Source organism: Tachypleus tridentatus, chromosome 13, assembly GCF_004210375.1.
Source record: "Tachypleus tridentatus isolate NWPU-2018 chromosome 13, ASM421037v1, whole genome shotgun sequence".
Lineage (NCBI taxonomy): Eukaryota > Metazoa > Arthropoda > Merostomata > Xiphosura > Limulidae > Tachypleus > Tachypleus tridentatus.
Window position 1 is genome coordinate 235721932 of NC_134837.1, and position 21289 is coordinate 235743220.

A 21289-nucleotide genomic window follows, 5' to 3' on the forward strand; every position below is an offset into this window, starting at 1 on the left:
CTTTAGATGGAGAAACCAAATAATCGTAATAACATGATGGATATTACATTGCATTTATTATGTAATTATTAAAATGTGACCTTACACACTGAAGCTTAAGCATGAATATACTAATAATGCACTTAATGGGTTGAATGTGCCCCACTTACAAACACAGTATGAGGAATGCTTACGATTACGTGCATTTAAATAATAACACGCATCTAATACAGATTTTATTATTCTAATTACTTTTACAATAAGAAAATATATAAATCAACATGTTATAAATTATAGGTATATATTTTAAAATATTTTACAGCAATGTTGTTGTTTGTTCTGTGTTTTATAAAATATGGTTTACATGGTTTAGACAAGAATGACTTGTGTCCACTGTTCCTTTACCTTACAACAAAAGTATAAAACCATTGTAAGGGCCAAAAGGAAAAATAAAACTATTTTTATCTATTCTCAAATATGAAAGAATTCAATTCTCAAGCACAAAAAATGAGTAAATGAACTGTATGAAACTTGGTACTTTATGCATATGTAAAAAAAGTGCTTAAAAACAATTTATAATACAAGAAATTGGCTAATTTGTGTGAAAAATAACAGATTCCAACCATTTAACAAGCACAAAAAATGATGAATTGCAAACAGATTTTAATTCCAAGAGACATTAGTAGCTCAAGCTCATCTCACCTATTTAGATAAAACAGATATTTCCTACACAAAAATATTTGTCACAACCATAGTTTCTACCAGATAACCAGAAAGTATATATTTCATTGTTAAAAAGAACCATAAAAAAAAGATTTCAAAAGATATACACAACAACTACACGATTTCACTACTAGGATATACCCCAGTAGATTTTTTCTTTGCTAAGAGGTACCATGAAAAAATTATAATTTCACCACAATGAAGTAACAAGAAAAATCACTTTTTCACAGCCAGGATTTATCAGCCATAGGTACCAAAGATCATGGTTTCATCACTAAAAAGTCTCAAAGCTATAAACTATATAAATAAATCACCTGTAAAAGAAAGAAAATTATGAATCAATAATCAACAAGTTAAAAACTTTAGTCTTTTGGTGACCCTGAATATCACCTTTTATTTTAGTATGTCTGACCTAAGCAATGACAATCTGTACCACAAATTATGACTATGTATAAAAGACCACTTGTTGATGCTACTAGTTAAAGTTAATAATGCAAGTGTGACATGCAAGATATCAAATTATGACTGACCTTTCCTAACAACAAATTACAGATCAAGTTAAAGTATTCATTTTCAGTTGAAGTTATAATATATGTGATGCATCCAACAAGAGACAACACTAATATATTTAGTTTTAGGACAACAGAGTGAAAAACATCAATGGAATCTCACTTGAATCAGGCTCCAACTCTCCTTCTGCCAGTTCTTCTTTATTCAGTTCTTCAACACTTTCAGCTTCAAAAACCGCTGGTTCCTCCAAATCATCTTTTATTTAAAACAAAATGTTTGATAAAAAAGCTATTTCCCAACTCAATTGTTCATATTTAGAACATCTCCTTTAACATAATACTCTTTGCAAAAATGTTGAAATACTAATTCCATGAATATTAACATACAAATAAGCAGGTCAATAACAAAATAAGTATTATGAGTTTAGGTCAAAACAATATAAACATTAAAAACCTTGTGTCAATCATATAAAGAATGAAGATATTGCTCACTCAAATTTTGTAAAACCATATCATCATCTTCATCAGACTTCTCAAAACTTCCTGCATCGGACTTTTTGTTTTCTTTATTTTCTAGCTCCATCCTTTGTTGTTGTGCCCACTTCCTAAGACTGGCTAACTTCTGGTGTTGTTTTTCTAACCACAGCTTTCTCTTCTCTTCAGCTTTACGCTTAGATTCTGTAAAGAAAAGCCTACCAAACTCTGATAAAAGTTTTTTTCATGAAAAGTTATTATTTTGCTTGAGTATTTTAATACTGTGCTTGCAAGAATATATTCAAAGAGAAACAAGTAAGGACTATTTCTGCTGACCTTAAAAAAAATACCATTAAAAAAAACCAGATACATTTCCTAACATTTAATAACTTAATATTTTTTAATATAATAATTCACTTCACAAACATTCTTTGCAATTCTCCTGCTTGTTCTATGATTGTTTTTAAAATGTATCTTTCTACAAACTTTCATGAAATAATATTTTGAAGTTTTTAATTCATCTTAGGTTTTTTTAACAACAGCACAAGTTAAAGCACATTTAACTTATTAAAGAGTCAATACACTATATGTAGACTTGATAGCCATAATACAAATGTGTGAACTAAAAATAATTAACAATGACAGTTTTACTTAAAAAGATGACTGCCACTCACCTTTTGTTTTTCTACTCAAAAAGCCTCAAAACAAGGAAAGAAACCATCTCTAAGATACTAAAACTGAAAGCGACCAACAGAAAGTTTCAGACTAGATAACTCCAGAACTAGTTTACCAATAACATCAGTTTGAATCTAAATCCACTATGTGTATTTCTGGGTAATGCATAATGTCATTAGTCATAATTAGTAGTTTCTAAAAAACATATATATATACATACATACATTTCAAGGGTAAATAATGTTAATATTACCCCTTGAAGTTAGCTTTCTTACAGAAATTTAGTTTTCCTTCAAAAACTTAAGTAAAGGATAAAACAGGAATTATCAGCAAATAACAATTGAACAGTTGATGACTAACAAGTAGAATACTCAATACTCTGTGCACTATAAATCAGTGTACATAGGGAGTGTCAACCCCTATCTTATGTACAGAGTAAAAAAAAACAATACACAAAAATTAAATGTTATTACATGCATTTATACAATACACTAATTTTGAGTCAAGGGAAAAATGTTGTAAAACAAGTAATAAAAAAATGTAAATATAAATTGATGTAAGGGTGACAGTGCTAAAAAGAATACAAAGAATGATGTAGGGATGTTACAGTTAAACACAGATCATCCCTTCAAGAATTTCAGTATTAAAATGTAGTATTACACTATAACGTGTATACTTGACTTTATTATTACTACAGTTAGAAGTTTATGTATTCTTGACTATTGTTGTGCAGTTTATCATAATATCATCAAATCAGGGTAGGCATCAGTGTAGTGTAACAAAGAGTCTAAGACTTGTGTACAAATAAAATAAAGTTGAATCAAAACATGCATTGATTATTACAGACCAGCTAATAGGTTGGTTAAATGGCAGTGTAATATTAACTTTTAATAATAGTGTAGGAATGACTTATGTGTAGCTGTTTCACAATTACACTCTTGTTTACATTCTTTCTGACACTGCCATCCCAACACCATTTTACAGTAACAAAATGTTACTTGTATAAATATGGTACCAATGACTAATAGCACATATATGTTACACAGGTGGTGTGTTTCTTGAATTTCACGTAAAGTTACTCTGGGCTTATCTGTAATAAGTGTCCCTAATTATGAGATGAAAGAATAAGGGAAGGATGCTACTCAAAACTACCCACTAACAACTCTTAAAATACTCTTTATCAAACCTACAGGTTTTTAGTTGAACATCTAACCACCAAGCCATAAAAGACTGTGTCAAGTAACTTTTCAAAAGTTATAACCTGAGCTTTAAAAGCTGTGCAACAAAGTAACAATGAAAAATTTGCAACATTTTCTTATGTTAAAACTGTTATGAGTATTTCCACCCTTTTAATTTTAAACTGCAACAAAAATGCTTAACTACATTTGCTTTGTACACTATAAATTACAGAAAACAATTACACATGATCCAAGGAACCAAAATACTGTGTGTGTGTGTGTGTGTGTGTGTGTGTGTGTGTGTGTACAGATTTGTATAGCCTCACACAATCTTTTACTTTAGTAGGTGTAAATGTTACTAGGTGGACAGGCTACAACCATCATGTTTCTAATGTGGCATTAGAAAATGAACTTAACCAACAGATTAGATATTAAGACCACTACAATTATAAAAAGTTCTGAAAATATGAATACCAAACATAAGACAAGTTCAACCAACAGACATTTGTTTTCCTCTGAAATAGAAATCACTTTTATTTATAAGAGTTGCAAAAATCTTTAAGTTCTGTTTACATTCAGTTTCTTTATATTTACATCAGAATGAGCTAATCTGGGCACTTACACTAAAATATTATGTAAAGACAAATCTAACCAATCACCATGCTGATACTGACCAAGAATTGCATTTGTCTTGAATTATATCAAATTACATAAATACATTATTAGGTCAACTGTGCTGAAAGAAAATACAGAATGAATTTGTTGATACATTTCTGTTCAACTCTTATTAGTCACATTACTTGAGGCCAGCTGGATAATTTGGCCAATATGCATCACAATAGAAGATATGAATGTCTCGCGAGTAACCTGCTGTCACCTTGCAGAACAACCTTAACAATCAGATTAAAATAACTCAACACTGGAAATATCCTTTTTACACAGAACAGCAAAAAAAAAAACAGAAAATAATCTATATTTACTGAAATTTCTAAGCCTTTTCAGATGAATAAAATAACATTTTTTGGTTATAAAACAGTTAAAGCCATAAAATTTGCAAACTACACAAGTTATGCTAAGTATCTTTAGATTAACAGCTTAAAAAGAGGCATTTGATAAACTAAAACATAAAGAATACAGATTAATATATACATGAATTATCTGTAAAGATACATTTTATTACAATAAAAACATTGACAGACTGAGCTACAAAACTTGTTGCTCTTCCCACGAGCTAGCCCATAAAGGCTGAAGATTAATTGGCTGTCTAGTCTCCTCTCCCAAAGCCAGTTTTACATGCTCCTTGGTACATTCTTCGCCATTTTAAGACAATTCATGATAACAGATTACTGCTGGATAATTTTTGCCACTTTAGTTCACGATCAAGTGATTAAAAATGCCTGACCAGTTAAAATAATTATTTCATTATTTTTGTTCTCATTCATTACAACCTCCTTAACTCTTGAAAATAATTTCTAGAATTTCATTGTAAATCTGTTTCCTCCAACTTTCAACTGATCATGTCTACTTGTCCAATTTAGGCTCCATCCAAATGATTTCACATATTAAAATAACTCCCAATGAAATAATGTCTATGTAATTCTTAAAAAAAGAACAAATATACACACCATTGCGACAGATATCAAAACATTTAGATCCTACTTCACACACCATTACGACAGATATCAAAATACTTAAATCCTCATTCTCACACCATTACAACAGATATCAAAATACTTAAATCCTCATTCTCACACCTTTACGACAGATATCAAAATACTTAAATCCTCATTCTCACACCTTTACGACAGATATCAAAATACTTAAATCCTCATTCTCACACCGTTACGACAGATATCAAAATACTTAAATCCTCATTCTCACACCGTTACGACAGATATCAAAATACTTAAATCCTCATTCTCATAACATTACGACAGATATCAAAATACTTAAATCCTCATTCTCACACTGTTACGACAGATATCAAAATACTTAAATCCTCATTCTCACACCGTTACGACAGATATCAAAATACTTAAATCCTCATTCTCACACTGTTACGACAGATATCAAAATACTTAAATCCTCATTCTCACACTGTTACGACAGATATCAAAATACTTAAATCCTCATTCTCACACCGTTACGACAGATATCAAAATACGTAAATCCTCATTCTCACACCGTTACGACAGATATCAAAATACTTAAATCCTCATTCTCACACCGTTACGACAGATATCAAAATACTTAAATCCTCATTCTCACACCGTTCGACAGATATCAAAATACTTAAATCCTCATTCTCACACCGTTCGACAGATATCAAAATACTTAAATCCTCATTCTCACACCGTTACGACAGATATCAAAATACTTAAATCCTCATTCTCACACCGTTACGACAGATATCAAAATACTTAAATCCTCATTCTAACACCGTTACGACAGATATCAAAATACGTAAATCCTCATTCTCACACTATTACGACAGATATCGAAATACTTAAATCCTCATTCTCACACTGTTACGACAGATATCGAAATACTTAAATCCTCATTCTCACACTGTTACGACAGATATCAAAATGCTTAAATCCTCATTCTCACACTGTTACGACAGATATCAAAATACTTAAATCCTCATTCTCACACTGTTACGACAGATATCAAAATACTTAAATCCTCATTCTCACACTGTTACGACAGATATCAAAATACTTAAATCCTCATTCTCACACTGTTACGACAGATATCAAAATACTTAAATCCTCATTCTCACACTGTTACGACAGATATCAAAATACTTAAATCCTCATTCTCACACTGTTACGACAGATATCAAAATACTTAAATCCTCATTCTCACACTGTTTCGACAGATATCAAAATACTTAAATCCTCATTCTCACACTGTTTCGACAGATATCAAAATACTTAAATCCTCATTCTCACACTGTTTCGACAGATATCAAAATACTTAAATCCTCATTCTCACACTGTTACGACAGATATCAAAATACTTAAATCCTCATTCTCACACCGTTACGACAAATATCAAAATACTTAACTCCTCATTCTCACACTGTTACGACAGATATCAAAATACTTAACTCCTCATTCTCACACCATTACGACAGATATCAAAATACGTAAGTCCTCATTATCACACCATTATGACAGATATCAAAATACTTAAATCCTCATTCTCACACTGTTACGACAGATATCAAAATACTTAAATCCTCATTCTCACACTGTTACGACAGATATCAAAATACTTAAATCCTCATTCTCACACTGTTACGACAGATATCAAAATACTTAAATCCTCATTCTCACACTGTTACGACAGATATCAAAATACTTAAATCCTCATTATCACACCATTACAACAGATATCAAAATACTTAAATCCTCATTATCACACCATTACAACAGATATCCAAAATACTTAAATCCTGATTATCACATCATTACAACAGATATCAAAATACTTAAATCCTCATTATCACACTATTATGATAGATATCAAAATATTTAAATCCTACTTCACACACCACTAGGACAGATATCAAAAGAATTAAATCCTACTCCTCTGTAATTTAAGGAATTTGTTCATTTCTGCAGACTGAGAATACCTTTGGCTTCAAAATATTTTGGAATTTAACTGTTTGTCAATAAGCCAGTTAAAAACTGGTTTCAAATCCCCAATACGTAACAGCTCTACTCAAATGTTTGTACCTAAACAGACAAGGCACCTTGGATCAAACCTATTTCTACCAATATTTTTTCTACATTACCACTTTCCCTTTCAATATTTGTCTTGTCACATTCAAACAAATTGGATGGGTGACAAATATATAATAGAAACGATAGAAATCCATTACAGCCACTTCTTGTCCCCACAATCTGCACACGCCCAATGTTAATTTTTCTTATTGGCTAGTTCAAACAATCTACGGTGATTTTTTTTTAAATTTAACAAATAACCAATTTCCTAGGCATTATTTTATCTAATCAGTATGATACTGTTTTGCTGTATTACCTTTTTAAGAAAACAATTTCATTCATAATAAACTGAAATGGTAAAAACTAAAATGTAGAAAAAAGCTGAACACACATAAACACAAGACAAATGAAACAAGTTAGCAGTATTTGTAAAACACACAAGTACAAAAGATATATAAAAATTGTGCAAAAATGCACATTATAAAATTAAAATATGTAAGTTATAGGAAATACAAAGGCAAATAAATGCAGTCATAAAAATAATAAAATTGGAAGTTTATTAAATGACAACTTTTTCTCAGAAATTTAATAAAATGTCCCTGACAAATATTACAGCTTTTATAATGACAAAACTGTGATCCTTTACCTCAAGAAACACTACAAATTTCATCTAATTTTCTGGTTTTGCTCTGAACATTATTTTCACTGAAGATGTAAAAACTAAAACCAGATAAAATTAAACTCACTCAGCAATTCTAATAAATACATTTGTACAGGTTAAAATTAATGGTAAAATCAAGGAAAGACTCACACTGATAGGCAGAAAGAACTTAATAACAAAAAAGTTGAGGTACTAGTTTTACCAGGACAAGTGAATAAAATGAAAATAAATTGTAAAAAGAAATAAACATACAGAATGCTTATAAAAGTTAACAGAAACAGTGATGAAATTACACACACACACATACACCAATATACCAAAAAAACAAACAAAAAATAAAACCTGAACATTTTTCTGATAATATTCTCAAAAGTAATTCTTATGAGCAAATACAGGATATACAAAAGCAATTATATATCCTGCAAAACAAATAACCAAATCTGCATACCCACCCCTATCAAGAAAAAAGAAAATTCCACTTTATAGTGATCATTCCTACAAAGTATGATGCCATTTTACTGAAAAATGCAACACTTGTTTATTTACTTATTACAGTTACATCTGGTAGTTTGACTAAAATGATTAATCTTCATAATTAGATACAAGTAGAATAAAAGCAGTGTAGAATGCATAATGAAGATTTGCACAAAATAAAGATGGATCATGTCAGCAATAAAAAGACTAATTTCTACATTTCTTTCTCAACTATAAAAGAAAATTAATTAAAATAGCCTAAACTATACTGAAACTTTTGATTTACAAATACGCAGATTACCACTGTTTGAAGGATACTGTAAGAAATGTAAACATAATCACACAATATGGCCTCTTATCAATGCAAATATACATAATTTTTTTTTAGGAAAGTTAACTTGGTTGGTAATAAAAATGAATATTTCTTTTTTAAATAAACATAAAAGCATTACAGATAGTATTTCTATGAACAATGAACAAACTCAGCAACAGGAAAAAGAGAAAAAAAGCATGACAAACACTAAGACATCACAATTGTTGGAGACAAACATCCTTCATTGAACTGGTGTGCAAATGTTTAAGTAATATGATTTAAGTTTTAAGTTGTTTTTCTAATCCAACAAAGTTTAACACCAACTTATTTCCAAAATATTCAACAGAAATCAGTGGTACAAAACTTCTGGAATTCCAGACACTGTTAATATTTTATTTCAAACATACCTTCCAATTTGACCAGATATTGTTCATACTGATCTTCAGTAAGCAATGGATTACAAGAAATCATGTGTGGTTTCTTTGTTGGAGAGACATGAAGCTTTGGATGTTTGCACACTTTAGCTGTGTGAACTGCCAGTATATAACTACAGGTTTCTGGTTCATCCACTCTTGATATATAATCTATTGCATCTTCTTCACAGAAAAACTAAAACACAAAAAACTATAAAGGAAACTGAAGGATTTAATATTGCTCTCATTATATCTTAATTCTACAACAAGAACTACAAGGTCTTAGGATATTTTAACAAAACTAATTTTAGATGTTAATTTCCACAAAATTATCCAAGCTACTGTTAATGTGATATGCAAGCATACAGTGCATATTCTGCCTTCTTAGCTTAATGCCAATATTTAAAATTATTCACTTATTCTGTTTCCATGCAACTTTATATAAATGCTCAGTCCATGAACCTGTTATTTTCATTTTAGTTTTTTCTCTTTGTTGTTCTTTAGTAGATAATACCCACTTCAACCTAGGAGACAGTGCTACAATTTCACATTGTTGCAGATCAACAAAAGCAATGTTCTTTATTGGCTGAGTAGATGGTATGTGTACATAAGTCCATGTTTACTAAGAATGGCCACAGTATCACTATTTATCATTGATAAATTCAACATTTCCAGTACAGCAAGTAGCATTAAATTAACATAGTTCCACCTGATTTATTAATGTCAGCAGGTCAATGTAAAAAACTGAACGATTTACGTATCCAAAAGGAAGTGATAGTTCAACATCTGCACAAGTATGTACATTATGTTTCCTGAGTTAGATAATAATAAAGATTGTTTTTAACTTCATATGTCCAGTCTCTTACATTTCTTGCATGTACAAAAATTAATCATCATTGAAATGCTTCAGTTCTAAACTGTTTCACATGAAGTTTCTAATAGACAATTTTGGTGTCAAGACTAGCAAGACAATAGTGAATTGAACATGGACTGAAATTAAGATCAAGTGTAAAGAGGACAAAGCAAGTACAAAGATCATTTTGTGAAGTCAAGATTGCAACTTCATATTTTCAGCTGCATTGAGATATCTAAACTGAAACAAAATGAAAAAAACTTCCTTTGATTAACTGTAGAGAAAGGGTGAAATGTAAATGCAGTTTTTGTGTTTTCAAAGAGATTAGACAAAATATTCTAACAATTTTTAGCAAAGTGGATTTCTCATAACGAATAATCAAAACACTGATAATGCATTCAGTTGAAACTGTTTAACAATTATGAGAAAGCAGACCCACAATGACATCAAATCACCTTACTGTATTTTGCATTTTAAGACAAATGAACTTGTGCAAGCTAACAAGGATTCTGACTCTGAACCTGAATTATCTGATGATGTGATTGAAAAAAATGTACTTGTCTAAAGATTTAATACCAACCACTCTACTAAAGTTATAACACTAATATTTATGTCAAAGATACTAGGGTTATCTGTTGCCATGCCTAATTTTGAGCTACTGACCAAAAGAAAAGTAGCCTGTCAATAGCACCCCACCACTGCTGTGAATATGGGTAACTTTTATTCCACAGACATAAGAATGTTTTGACACAACTTTGGATCTATTGGCCCATCTCAGCTATCTCATACTCTAAACTAAAACTATTAATAAAGCTTTTTTTTAAATCTCAAAGCTAACCCTTATCATTCATATACTTATTAAGCTTTCCCTTAAATCTCACTTAAGTTTACCGCCTCCACAACATCAGAATGCAAGTCATTCCATAAACCAATCACCCTATTTCAAAAATAAAATTTTCTTAGCCGAAGATGTTTTCTGCCTTGCCTAAATCTATATTTATGTCCCCTAGTTCTATAATTCTCACTTTTAAGTATCTAAATTGTTGATGCAACAACATTATTGATTCCTTTTACAATCTTAAACACTTCAACCAGATCCCCTCAAACTCTTCTTTTTTCAAGAGAAAAAAATGTTAAGTTCTAAATCTCTCCTCGTATGACAACCTCTTCATTCCAGAGCACCATTCTGGTAACCCTCCTGTGAACCATTTCCAACAGTTCAATGTAAAGAACTCAAGACTGAACACAATACTCCAAACATGACCTAACTAGCAGCCTATACAATGCAATTATAACCTCTTTAGACTTGTATTCTAAATATCCTAAATTCCTGTTTCACTAACCTTTTTGATTTTTTATAATCTTCTAAATCTTCTATCACACAGGTAATTTAAATTTCTTAAATTTGTGATACTTTTCATTAATTGTATCTCTTATATTCTTCATAATTCAGCCTAGATTTTCACTTGCAGTTATCCTTTTCTTTCTATAAGGAGTATGTTCACCTGGAACATTTAAAAATCTCCCACAACTCAGCTGTTCAATTCCCAACAGATAATTCTTGTCACATCCCTTCAATATTTGCTTTAAATTTGTAAGCAAAATATCATTATTTTTTATCTCCATATGGATCAAAACATTACATGTAATACAGCAATTATCACTTGCACCCAGGTGTTCCTCAGTTTTCACCTTCTCAATGATTTCTATATTTGAAGTTAACAATAAATCTAAAACAGCATCATTTTAGGAAAAAAAATCTTGACTAATTCTTCAAGAAAGTAATCTTCAATATTTTCCAAAAACAGTTCTCTCTTGACTCTAGCATTTCCCAATATGGCTGAAATGAAAATCACCCACGACTGACTTCATTAACTGAAACCTTAATCTCAGTGTAAAGTTTCATCATCATCATCTAGTGATCTGTAACAAATTCCCACTAATAGACACCCAAATAGGTTCAATCTCCTTGCTATTATCTTTGATATTTTAAATTTCAACAGGAAGTAACTCACATTTTACACATAAAGCCACTTCCACCCTCTTTAGTACTCTATCCCTAATTTACCAATGTTTCCCATCCACCAATCCTAACAGTGCTCTAAAGTCATGTTTTATTTTTTATACTGCTAGTAGTCTACACTTCTCTATCTACTACCTATACTTCAGTAAGGATAGCCTCCAACCTACAAACTCTACATACAAATTACACCTCTTCACTACCAGCTTCCTTAAAAGTACATGCCTGTCCCAAATACCCACTAACTGAACCCATTACATTAAACAAACTGAGAATTTAATTCATGCACAAGTCTTAACCATTTTACTTATAGCTTGGAAACAAATACTCAATACCAGAAGCCAATTGTAAATTCTTACTGTTAAGCCTAACGGTTAAAAATCAGGTACTATTATTATTTTTTTACAATCACTACTTTGTCTTCTCTCTAAAGTAATTAAATTTATTTTTAATTATACAGAACGTAGAAAAAGAACTTTACCAGAAGTGGCAATAAGTAGTCTTTACTTCAATCGATATGTAATGTTAATAATACAATGTATTTAGCTTGATTTATATTATAACCTACCCACAATTAAAAGATGAATTTAAACTAATAGATCTATGTTCAATTAAACAAGTTCATTCTTAAAACATGAGAAAACAATATACTAGTCTTTAGGTTGTACTTATTTAATAAAACAATGTATTAACCTGTTTTACAATTTATTGTAGTATGTTTAATTGTGGCTAAACCTAAAGTACCATTACACTTACTAAGTCTAATTTAACATTGTAGAACAATTTACACCACTAAACTCTAAGCTAAAACTCTGACAATCTTGTGTTTATTTATCAATTTCACTAAATTTATTCTCTTAAATTATTAAACTCAAATTTAACCCAAATTACTACAAATGATATTGATATTAAAATAATTTTCAAAAATGTACAAAAGCTTAATTTTACAATTTCTATCTTTCATAACACCTGATATGGTCACAAAGACAATCACTGTTGAAATATTGAACAAGAAAGTTCAAAGTCTTGAAAGGAGCTAGAAAAGGTTTTTAGGTAAACTGCACCAATAGGATGTACAACTTGCAACACGTATTTCAAGTATAAACTTGGTGATGCAATCTCTTGTCTTCCTTTGTATATATTTGAAAGGAATGATGCTCTTAAAATTTACTGCAATTTAGTCAAGTTTGGTTAATCTTTTGTCACGTTTCAAAATTGTGAAGCAGCCTTGTGAAGTCAGTTTATATGTTCCTTGCATATTGTATATATAACCTTTCCTAGTCAAAAAATATGTAAAATGAATTCTAGTTTGCTTATGGTTTACATCAAATCACTAAGAATTTCTAGTTCTTTTTCCAATCAGTCTCACCTGAATGTTTTTTTCCCAATTAAAGAGAGACATGTTGCTGAATAAAGGTTTTCAGCATGCAGTAAGTCTTTGTAACACTATCCAATTAACTTTCCTAGCAATTGCAGATTTTGCTTATTATACTTTTTCATCATTGTAATATTTCTATAGCTATATACTCCACTGATCCTTTGAAAACATTAATAAAAACTACAAAGGTAATGAATGATAATCTGGCTTGTTGTCGTTTGATGAATACAAAAACAGCAGCATTCACTGGCAAAATTTGTATACTCATACAAGATGTTACATTGTTATTAAAATTGACATACTGCAAGACTGGTGTCTATAGTTCTTTAATATATAATGAAGAAAATTATAAATTTTCCACATTTTAGGAAATAAATAAAAATGAATTAAGGAATTTGTTCTTTTTCCAAATTCAAGTATTTGTTTTTGAATTTCAAGGACTTTAAAGTCTTACTGTTTTCAAAATTTTAGCTCTTTCAAAGTTTTAAAAAAAACCACCATGGACCCTGCATGTTCTTTTTAGAAAAATAAGTTATTGTACTGAAAATGTTACATGCAACAAATTTCTTCTCTTAATACTTAACACTAAAGTTTTATGTAATAAACCACACTATATGGTCTCTTTCTTACATGTATTATATGAAAAAAATATTCCCTTGGATACATATTTCAGGCTTTAACTAAAACGTTAATCACTGTGTTATACTGAAAGTCAAAAAATTACCTAATACTATGAGAAATGTTTTAACCAATGAGACATTTACAGTTCACATACCCTAACTTCAGTTTTACGTTGTCTCCCTGTCAAATCACAAGATGTGCCATTAACATAATACTGACTGTGGTATCTCCTAAAGACACTTCCACTTGTTTTTTCCTGTTGAGGAAATGTGCATTTCAATTTCAAAATTATCTTTCTTATAAATCACATTCATAGCTCATACAAGTTTAAATTTGCATTAACATCTATATAATAAGAGATTTTAACTAGTTATTTTATTAAACAAGTAAAAACTATTTTCTAAGCAAATCTAATTCATTTAAGTAGTACTAAAAGTGACTGAAGCATTACAAAAACATTTAATATCAAAATTAAGATTGTATAATTCAAGATTTACTGTGTGATACATAGTTGAACAATATAAATCTAAATCCATTATATAACCTAAAAAAACTTATCCATTACATTTGTAATGTACATACAAATTATCCTAAATTGCCATAACAAGTTTTATACGTGTTGCCCAACAAAGCTATTTTTGAAAGTATTTTTAGTTCATCACATCTGGATTTACAATATGTATTATCAGTGAGATCATGAATATTTTGGATAAATCTTTACAATTCATTTCATTAGAAATTGTTCAATACTTATAAATGTTTAGCTTTCATTAAAAATAATTAAATTAAATTATAATTAAGTTAGACAGTGAATAAAATTAAATTTTTCAATAATCATACACTCAAAGATAAAAGGTAAATTTTTCCACAATTGAGAGATACAGAATTATAAATGAAACTTGTACTGCTAAATATTCAATATTAAATTGTATGTATTTTCTCTCTTTCTCTTAATATGCAAGTTTATTTTCCTTTACTATCTAGAACATACTCTGAGTTTGCTATAAAGACCTGTATTGGAAAAACATGAATGACAATGATGATAACCAAAGCTTTTTAATGTAGAACAACAAAGACTAACTCTTCAAATTATATATTAAACAGGTGTCTACTCGCTGAAAATGCTGAAAAAAAATTGTTCTTGTATTTAGTATAAAGTAGTAGAAAATCACAGAGTGAAATTTTCATTATTTACAAACAAATTTCCGTGTGTGTAAGATGACACTGAATCTAAGCTTAAGAAATTTTAATAACAAAAGCAGAGAATAATCTAGCAGCATCATACAGTGCAACTGCAAAGAACAAAATCAGCAATCTGCCTTTTTGGTAGATCAAACTTAGTATAATACAGTTTGAGGGATTCTTGCCTTATACTTACACAATCCTCAACTAACAAAGCTGTATTTTACTTTATAAGTTGGAATGCAAGTTTTAAACAAAAATTCTGCCTGATTTGGAAACTGGTTTTCTCACTTCTATACTTTATTTATTTTTTTTTTTTTTTTTGTTGTTTGTTTGCTTATTTATATAGCAGACAGCTTTCTCCATATTCTGGATTAATAAATTACTATACTCTTAGGAATATAAAGTTAACATTTCTTAATTTAATAATCCACAACTAGCAACTTTTATACTCTAGTGTAATATGAAATATCAAAACCTCTGATGGCCCTTATACAGATAAGAAACAAAATAATTTTAAAAATTACAAATTAATGAAAATAATCCTGTATAATAAAATGACTAGAAATAATATCATAAATTAAAACATGGAAAATGTACATTTAATAATTCCAATATCTCTTACATTTCTACAAGCTTAGAAGGTTTAGGTTAGTGTTAAAACCACGTATTAAGCTATAAATGCAAAATAATCTTCCAGACTGCTTAAATACTTTATAAATTCAGCAGAAAGTAAGGTATAGTATTAAAATGATTAATAAGCAACTTCAACAATGAAATATATTTATCACAACATAAGCTACTATTACAATGTTTCCCCAAGCAATAATACAAAAAGACTGTTGCTAGAAACATTAAGGTAACTTATTAACTTGTTACTTATTATTTACATAAGGCACATGTGCATAATAAAAACCACATAAATCAATTAAGAAATGATGATAGACAAAATAAATTGTTGTACTGCATGAACAAACAGTAAAAAATCTCAGAGAACATGAAAGTAAAAGCATTCTATTACAGCAAAGACACACTGAGCTAACTGTTGAGTCCACCAAGAGGAATCAAACCCTTGATTTTAGCATTGTAAAAATAGTAAAATAATCAAAATATATGATACTTTACTGAATAATCAGATTCATTGCTCCAGTCATAGTCTGATTCATAATTTCCTAAGGTCATAACTTGGCCTACAATTTTGCTATCTGATAAAAAGAAAAGAAATTGATAGTTATAAATGAAATACAAGAGTGCACTAAAATCACAACTTCTCAGTTATCAATTTTAGTTCTACTTGAATAATTTGAAACATTTATTTTCTTTTCTTAATAAATAAAAAAAAAATATATAAATTACCACTTAATTACAAAAGATAAGCCAACCCAAAGCAAAAGAATGCTTAAATACTCTATATGTTGAACAAAAATTGCAGCTCTTTCTTATTTATCAATGAAATAACTAATAAATGAACTACTTACTATGATAGTTCATTTCTGTGTGTTGGTATCTAATAAATTTTCATGAAAAAAGCACCTAATGGAGTTTGCAAATATAACTATATATTTTTCTTAACTAAAACTATTTTATATATGTATATTTATTTATTTATGACAGGAAATCCTTCATTAAACAAATTTTTTTCAATATTGGAAATAAAAGTAAAACATTGAGTTAATCCATAGAAGTACATAAAAGATTACTTCAAAATAATACAAAATGTGTTAAGGCTATTCATTTTGTAAAGTTATATTATCAACCAGAGTTAATCATAAAGGTTTAGAAGAATGACAAGTGGTAATGATTTTATGCCCTCCCCTACAGCTCAGTAAAATTAGAAAGTCAGAAGACAAAACTATACATAATTACTTTTTAAGACAGTTTTTTGCTGATAATTTTTTTTTCTATGACAAATAAATATAAAACTGCATATTGCTTTATATCTTAAGATGGTTGATATAGGTATTAACACTTTTACTAATAAATCAGAGAACAACATTGACCTTCTCAGGTCATTTCAGGTTACAAAAATGTACATTGTTTTATATTGTACAGTATGGTATTTAATATTATGTTAGTAACTCTAACTGAATGTATGAAATTTTATGTTTATTTTATATTTTGTATCCAACAACTGAGCTTCATTGCTCTGTTTGATTGACTTAACTAGAATTTAATATTGTTTTTCATAAATTCACATATGTACATGATTGTTTTCACTCAAATTATTTATTCACATATCTATGATTAATCACACAAGACATATTCATTGTATTTAATCTTTAAAGTTGAAATATTATCAAGATATTTACCACCTACTTAGCGTTAAACTAACTTCTTACTAAAGATAAGTTAAGGTATGCTTGTTTGGTTTGTTTTCAATTTTGTACAAAACTACATGAGGGCTAGCTGTACTGGCCATCCCTAATTTTGCAGTGTAAGACTAAAGGGAAGGCACCACCCACTGCCAACTCTTGGGCTACTCTTTTACCAATAAATAATGGGATTGACCATAACATTATGCTGCCCCCACAGCTGAAAGGGTGATCATGTTTGGTGTGATGGGGATTCAAACCCATGACCCTTGAATTATGAGTCGAGTGCCTTAACCACCTGGCCAGGTGTGCATGTGACAACCTTTTAGAGAACTACATTCAAGATTTAATTAAGCTGCTTTATTACCATAACATTTGAATAAATTTGGTATCAAAACAGTTAATTCTCATAGTAGGGGAGACTGTGGACTTTTTATAAATATTTTATTATGAAACTAAGAACTTAAAATGTATGACATTTGTTCTATAGGACTTCCCTCTTCTCCAACGTAGTTACCACCCCTCTCATGTGTATGGAACTTAAGATAAAATCCTCATTATAATATAGATATTACAAACACAAAGTACAGTTTTTATAGGCTAAAATCTTATTTGTATGGAACAACAGACTAAAAAATTAGATCCATTTGCCACTTCCTCTCTTTCCCACATTGGTAATAGTTTTCTCTGACATTTTATATGTAGCAGAAAGCTAAAATTTTAGTATATCAAAAAACATTACATTGTTTTTCATACAAAACACTGTATATTTCACCTCCAGTTTAAAATGTTTTCTCACAGCATTCTCATTGATAAACTTAGCTGAAATTTTAAAGTTGTTTATCACTTAATCAGAAAGTCAAATAAATTACATTACACCATATTGACTTGTTCTTAAGTGCATCAGCTAATTCTATAATTAACAAATTTAGTGTATTAGTACCACTGGTATAAAAAGTATGCTCAAGTTTCATTGACAATCAACAGCAAAAAACAAAAAAGCACCCAAGTAAGTACTATATTTCTTGTTTTTCACATATAGTCTATTTGTTATTATAAAAGTAATTAAAATGTAAAAATTAGATATTTATTATGTTAGATTAGGTAAGATAATGAAAAAATAATGACGAAAGTTCTTCACAAGGCTTGCTCAAGAGTAGCTAATACGTTATCTAATTCAATACAGTAACAGGAGTTAATTATTCAACAAGGGAGTTACTTTTGTGGCAGAACTATTAATTATATACAGTTTTAAGTATAAACTGTTAGTATTAGCTTAAATAACAAGTTAATTTTGTTTTACTAAACATGTTTAAAATTGAAAATCAGTAATATTCATTATTATTGTAAGTTACGCAGCCCAATGTTAGAGAAACGTTTTAAAGAATGTTCTTCTAGTAACCATAACAGCACTCACCTTCTAAGTGATATTGTTTTACATAATGCCCATAACAAAACTCGTATGTCCACCAGTCTTTAGTCTAACAGTAAAAATTACAAAATCTGTAAAATATATGTATATTTATACACACATACACATCTGGATACACATTATAAACAAGCAAATAACACAAAGAAAAAATTACATGTTAAGAAACAAAACATCTCTTTAAACACATAAAAAATGAGTAGTCCTTTTCAACATAGCATTATTAAAAACTTTTTCTATACTAAAGAGTAATGTTTGCTTGTTTGTTTCCTCTTATCTCTGTTATAAGATACTACATATATCAGAGCCCTGTGTTTATGCAAAAATTTATCAATATTTAGAAAACATATATAATTAAAGATCCACCAAGATGTAGGGTAGTTATAAATTTTAAATGTTAAATTAGCATATATACATGCACTGTAGGTGCATATATAACCAAATCAATCTAAAAATAAAATAGTATCACATTAGTATAACCACAATTCAATTAATTTTTGCATAGCATTTTTAAAGTTGTTTTTTAGCTAGAATTTAAGAATGTTTTCATATTATAAAACATTGCACTTAATCAGCATTTCTGAAATGTTTTGTCTGTTCTTAAGCTACACAATGGACTATCTATGCTTTGTCTATGATAGGTATTAAAACCTTATTTTTAATGTTACAAGTCTGCAGACTTACTGTTAAGTTGCTTTTGAGTAACACTTCTAGCATAACAATGCCTTTAAAACCCTCAAAATTTTCTGCTATCAGGCTTTTATCACAATACATGTATTTGTACTAAATTAAACCCTAAATATAAGATTCTCAACAAGTTGCACTGTGAACAATGTGTACAGCAATAAGACAGGCAGTGAAACTACACTCAGTACAACTTTGTACAACTCTAAATATTTCCACTTCTCTAAGCAAATCAGTCAAGCTATTTCATACAATATAAAGAAGCTTACAGCTAATAGTTATAAGAGAACTAAATAAACAATGCAGCTTATTGCACATACACAAGAGGCTCAATTAAAGCTAACAAATAAAAACCTAAACCTAGTAATAAGTTACATTTTAGTCACATTTCAGCAAAAATACTAAGGTCAACTACTAAAGAACTTTCAACTAAAAAGCTTAGTTTTATTTACCATAGTGTAAATATTCTTTTTACAGTAACAGAACAATTATCCTAGAAATGTTTTATTAACAATTACTTAGTTTAAAATATAATTTACAAATGATCAAAAGATCCTAACAATTTATTTTCTTCACTATTTATTGTTGTAACTATCAAAATTAAACTTACATCACTCTTTAAACATTTCACACATTTTGCCAGGTTAAAATTCATTCAGGTGGAACATAACTTTAACAAAGTTTAGATAAATGACAGTGAGGCCCATACTAGCCCTGATTTCAAGTATTTTCTTCACGTAAAGCCTGAAATATTCCACCACTTTGACCATCATTCATACACTATAAATATTATGTGGACATACAGCTCCAACATTCTTGACAATCTCCTTTCTCGTACTATCCAAATATTATATTCATTACCAGACACTAAAATGGAAAGTAAATTCCTACCACTGGATATTGTAGTATGCAAACACATTATTCATTTTCTAATTATTATATAGTATTTTTTAACTTTTGTATAAAACATGAGTTAAAAAGTTACATTGCTTTTGTTCATTTACATTCTCTTCAGGTATGGCTATAATGTTACACATTGTGCAGGAATGTTGGCAGCAATGTCCTTCAAAGGTAGGTAAAGTGACACTTCAAAAGTTATGACTTGTCAAGGTTAACAAGACTGACCAGAAAATGTATAGGTTTTGGAAGTAAGTAACGACTGTTGTAGAGAGTCTGGTAGATGATCTTAGCAAGGTGAATCAGATAGAAAACATTTCCGATCTAGTAAAAATCAATCTTTTGTTAATCAAATGTGCTTGTACATTCAACACATGCATATCCATACATTTTGTGTACAGATGTATTGCAGGATTTACCTGGCAGTTTCACCTGTACAACTAGTTAAGTGATGTTCTATGCAAATTTTGCAACAGGGAGAACAGACTCAGTTAAAATGGAAGCAATCAAATGCTATTACTTAATACTTAGGATGCATACATCATGTTCTGCCCAAGAACAAGAATATGATTATCAACATATCTGATTTATGAGTTTTCAGCAAACAATCAAGGCTCAGTACAGTGGCTCAATGTACTGTTGGCTGAATGTTCTTATGTATCTGTAGAATCAAATTGCAAATTGGGTCAAAAAACAGTTACACATCATATAAATACAGGTAATGCAGGCTTCCCCAAAGTACTAAAGAACTAATATAGCACCGGCATATCTATGACAGGGTGC

General features: G+C 29.5%; 1 protein-coding gene across 1 annotated transcript in view; it reads right to left on the reverse strand.

Moving 5' to 3' along the window:
* The window catches only part of LOC143239902 (uncharacterized), a 40961-nt gene that overhangs the window by 11675 nt on the left and 7997 nt on the right, over positions 1-21289 (reverse strand). The window contains exons 3-8 of the mRNA XM_076481525.1: positions 18914-18977; positions 16310-16389; positions 14157-14258; positions 9125-9326; positions 1704-1889; positions 1375-1467 (exon numbers count right to left, since the gene is read on the reverse strand). Of these exons, the coding sequence (XP_076337640.1) occupies positions 1375-1467; positions 1704-1889; positions 9125-9326; positions 14157-14258; positions 16310-16389; positions 18914-18977 (727 nt within the window). The remainder of the gene's footprint in view (positions 1-1374; positions 1468-1703; positions 1890-9124; positions 9327-14156; positions 14259-16309; positions 16390-18913; positions 18978-21289) is intronic.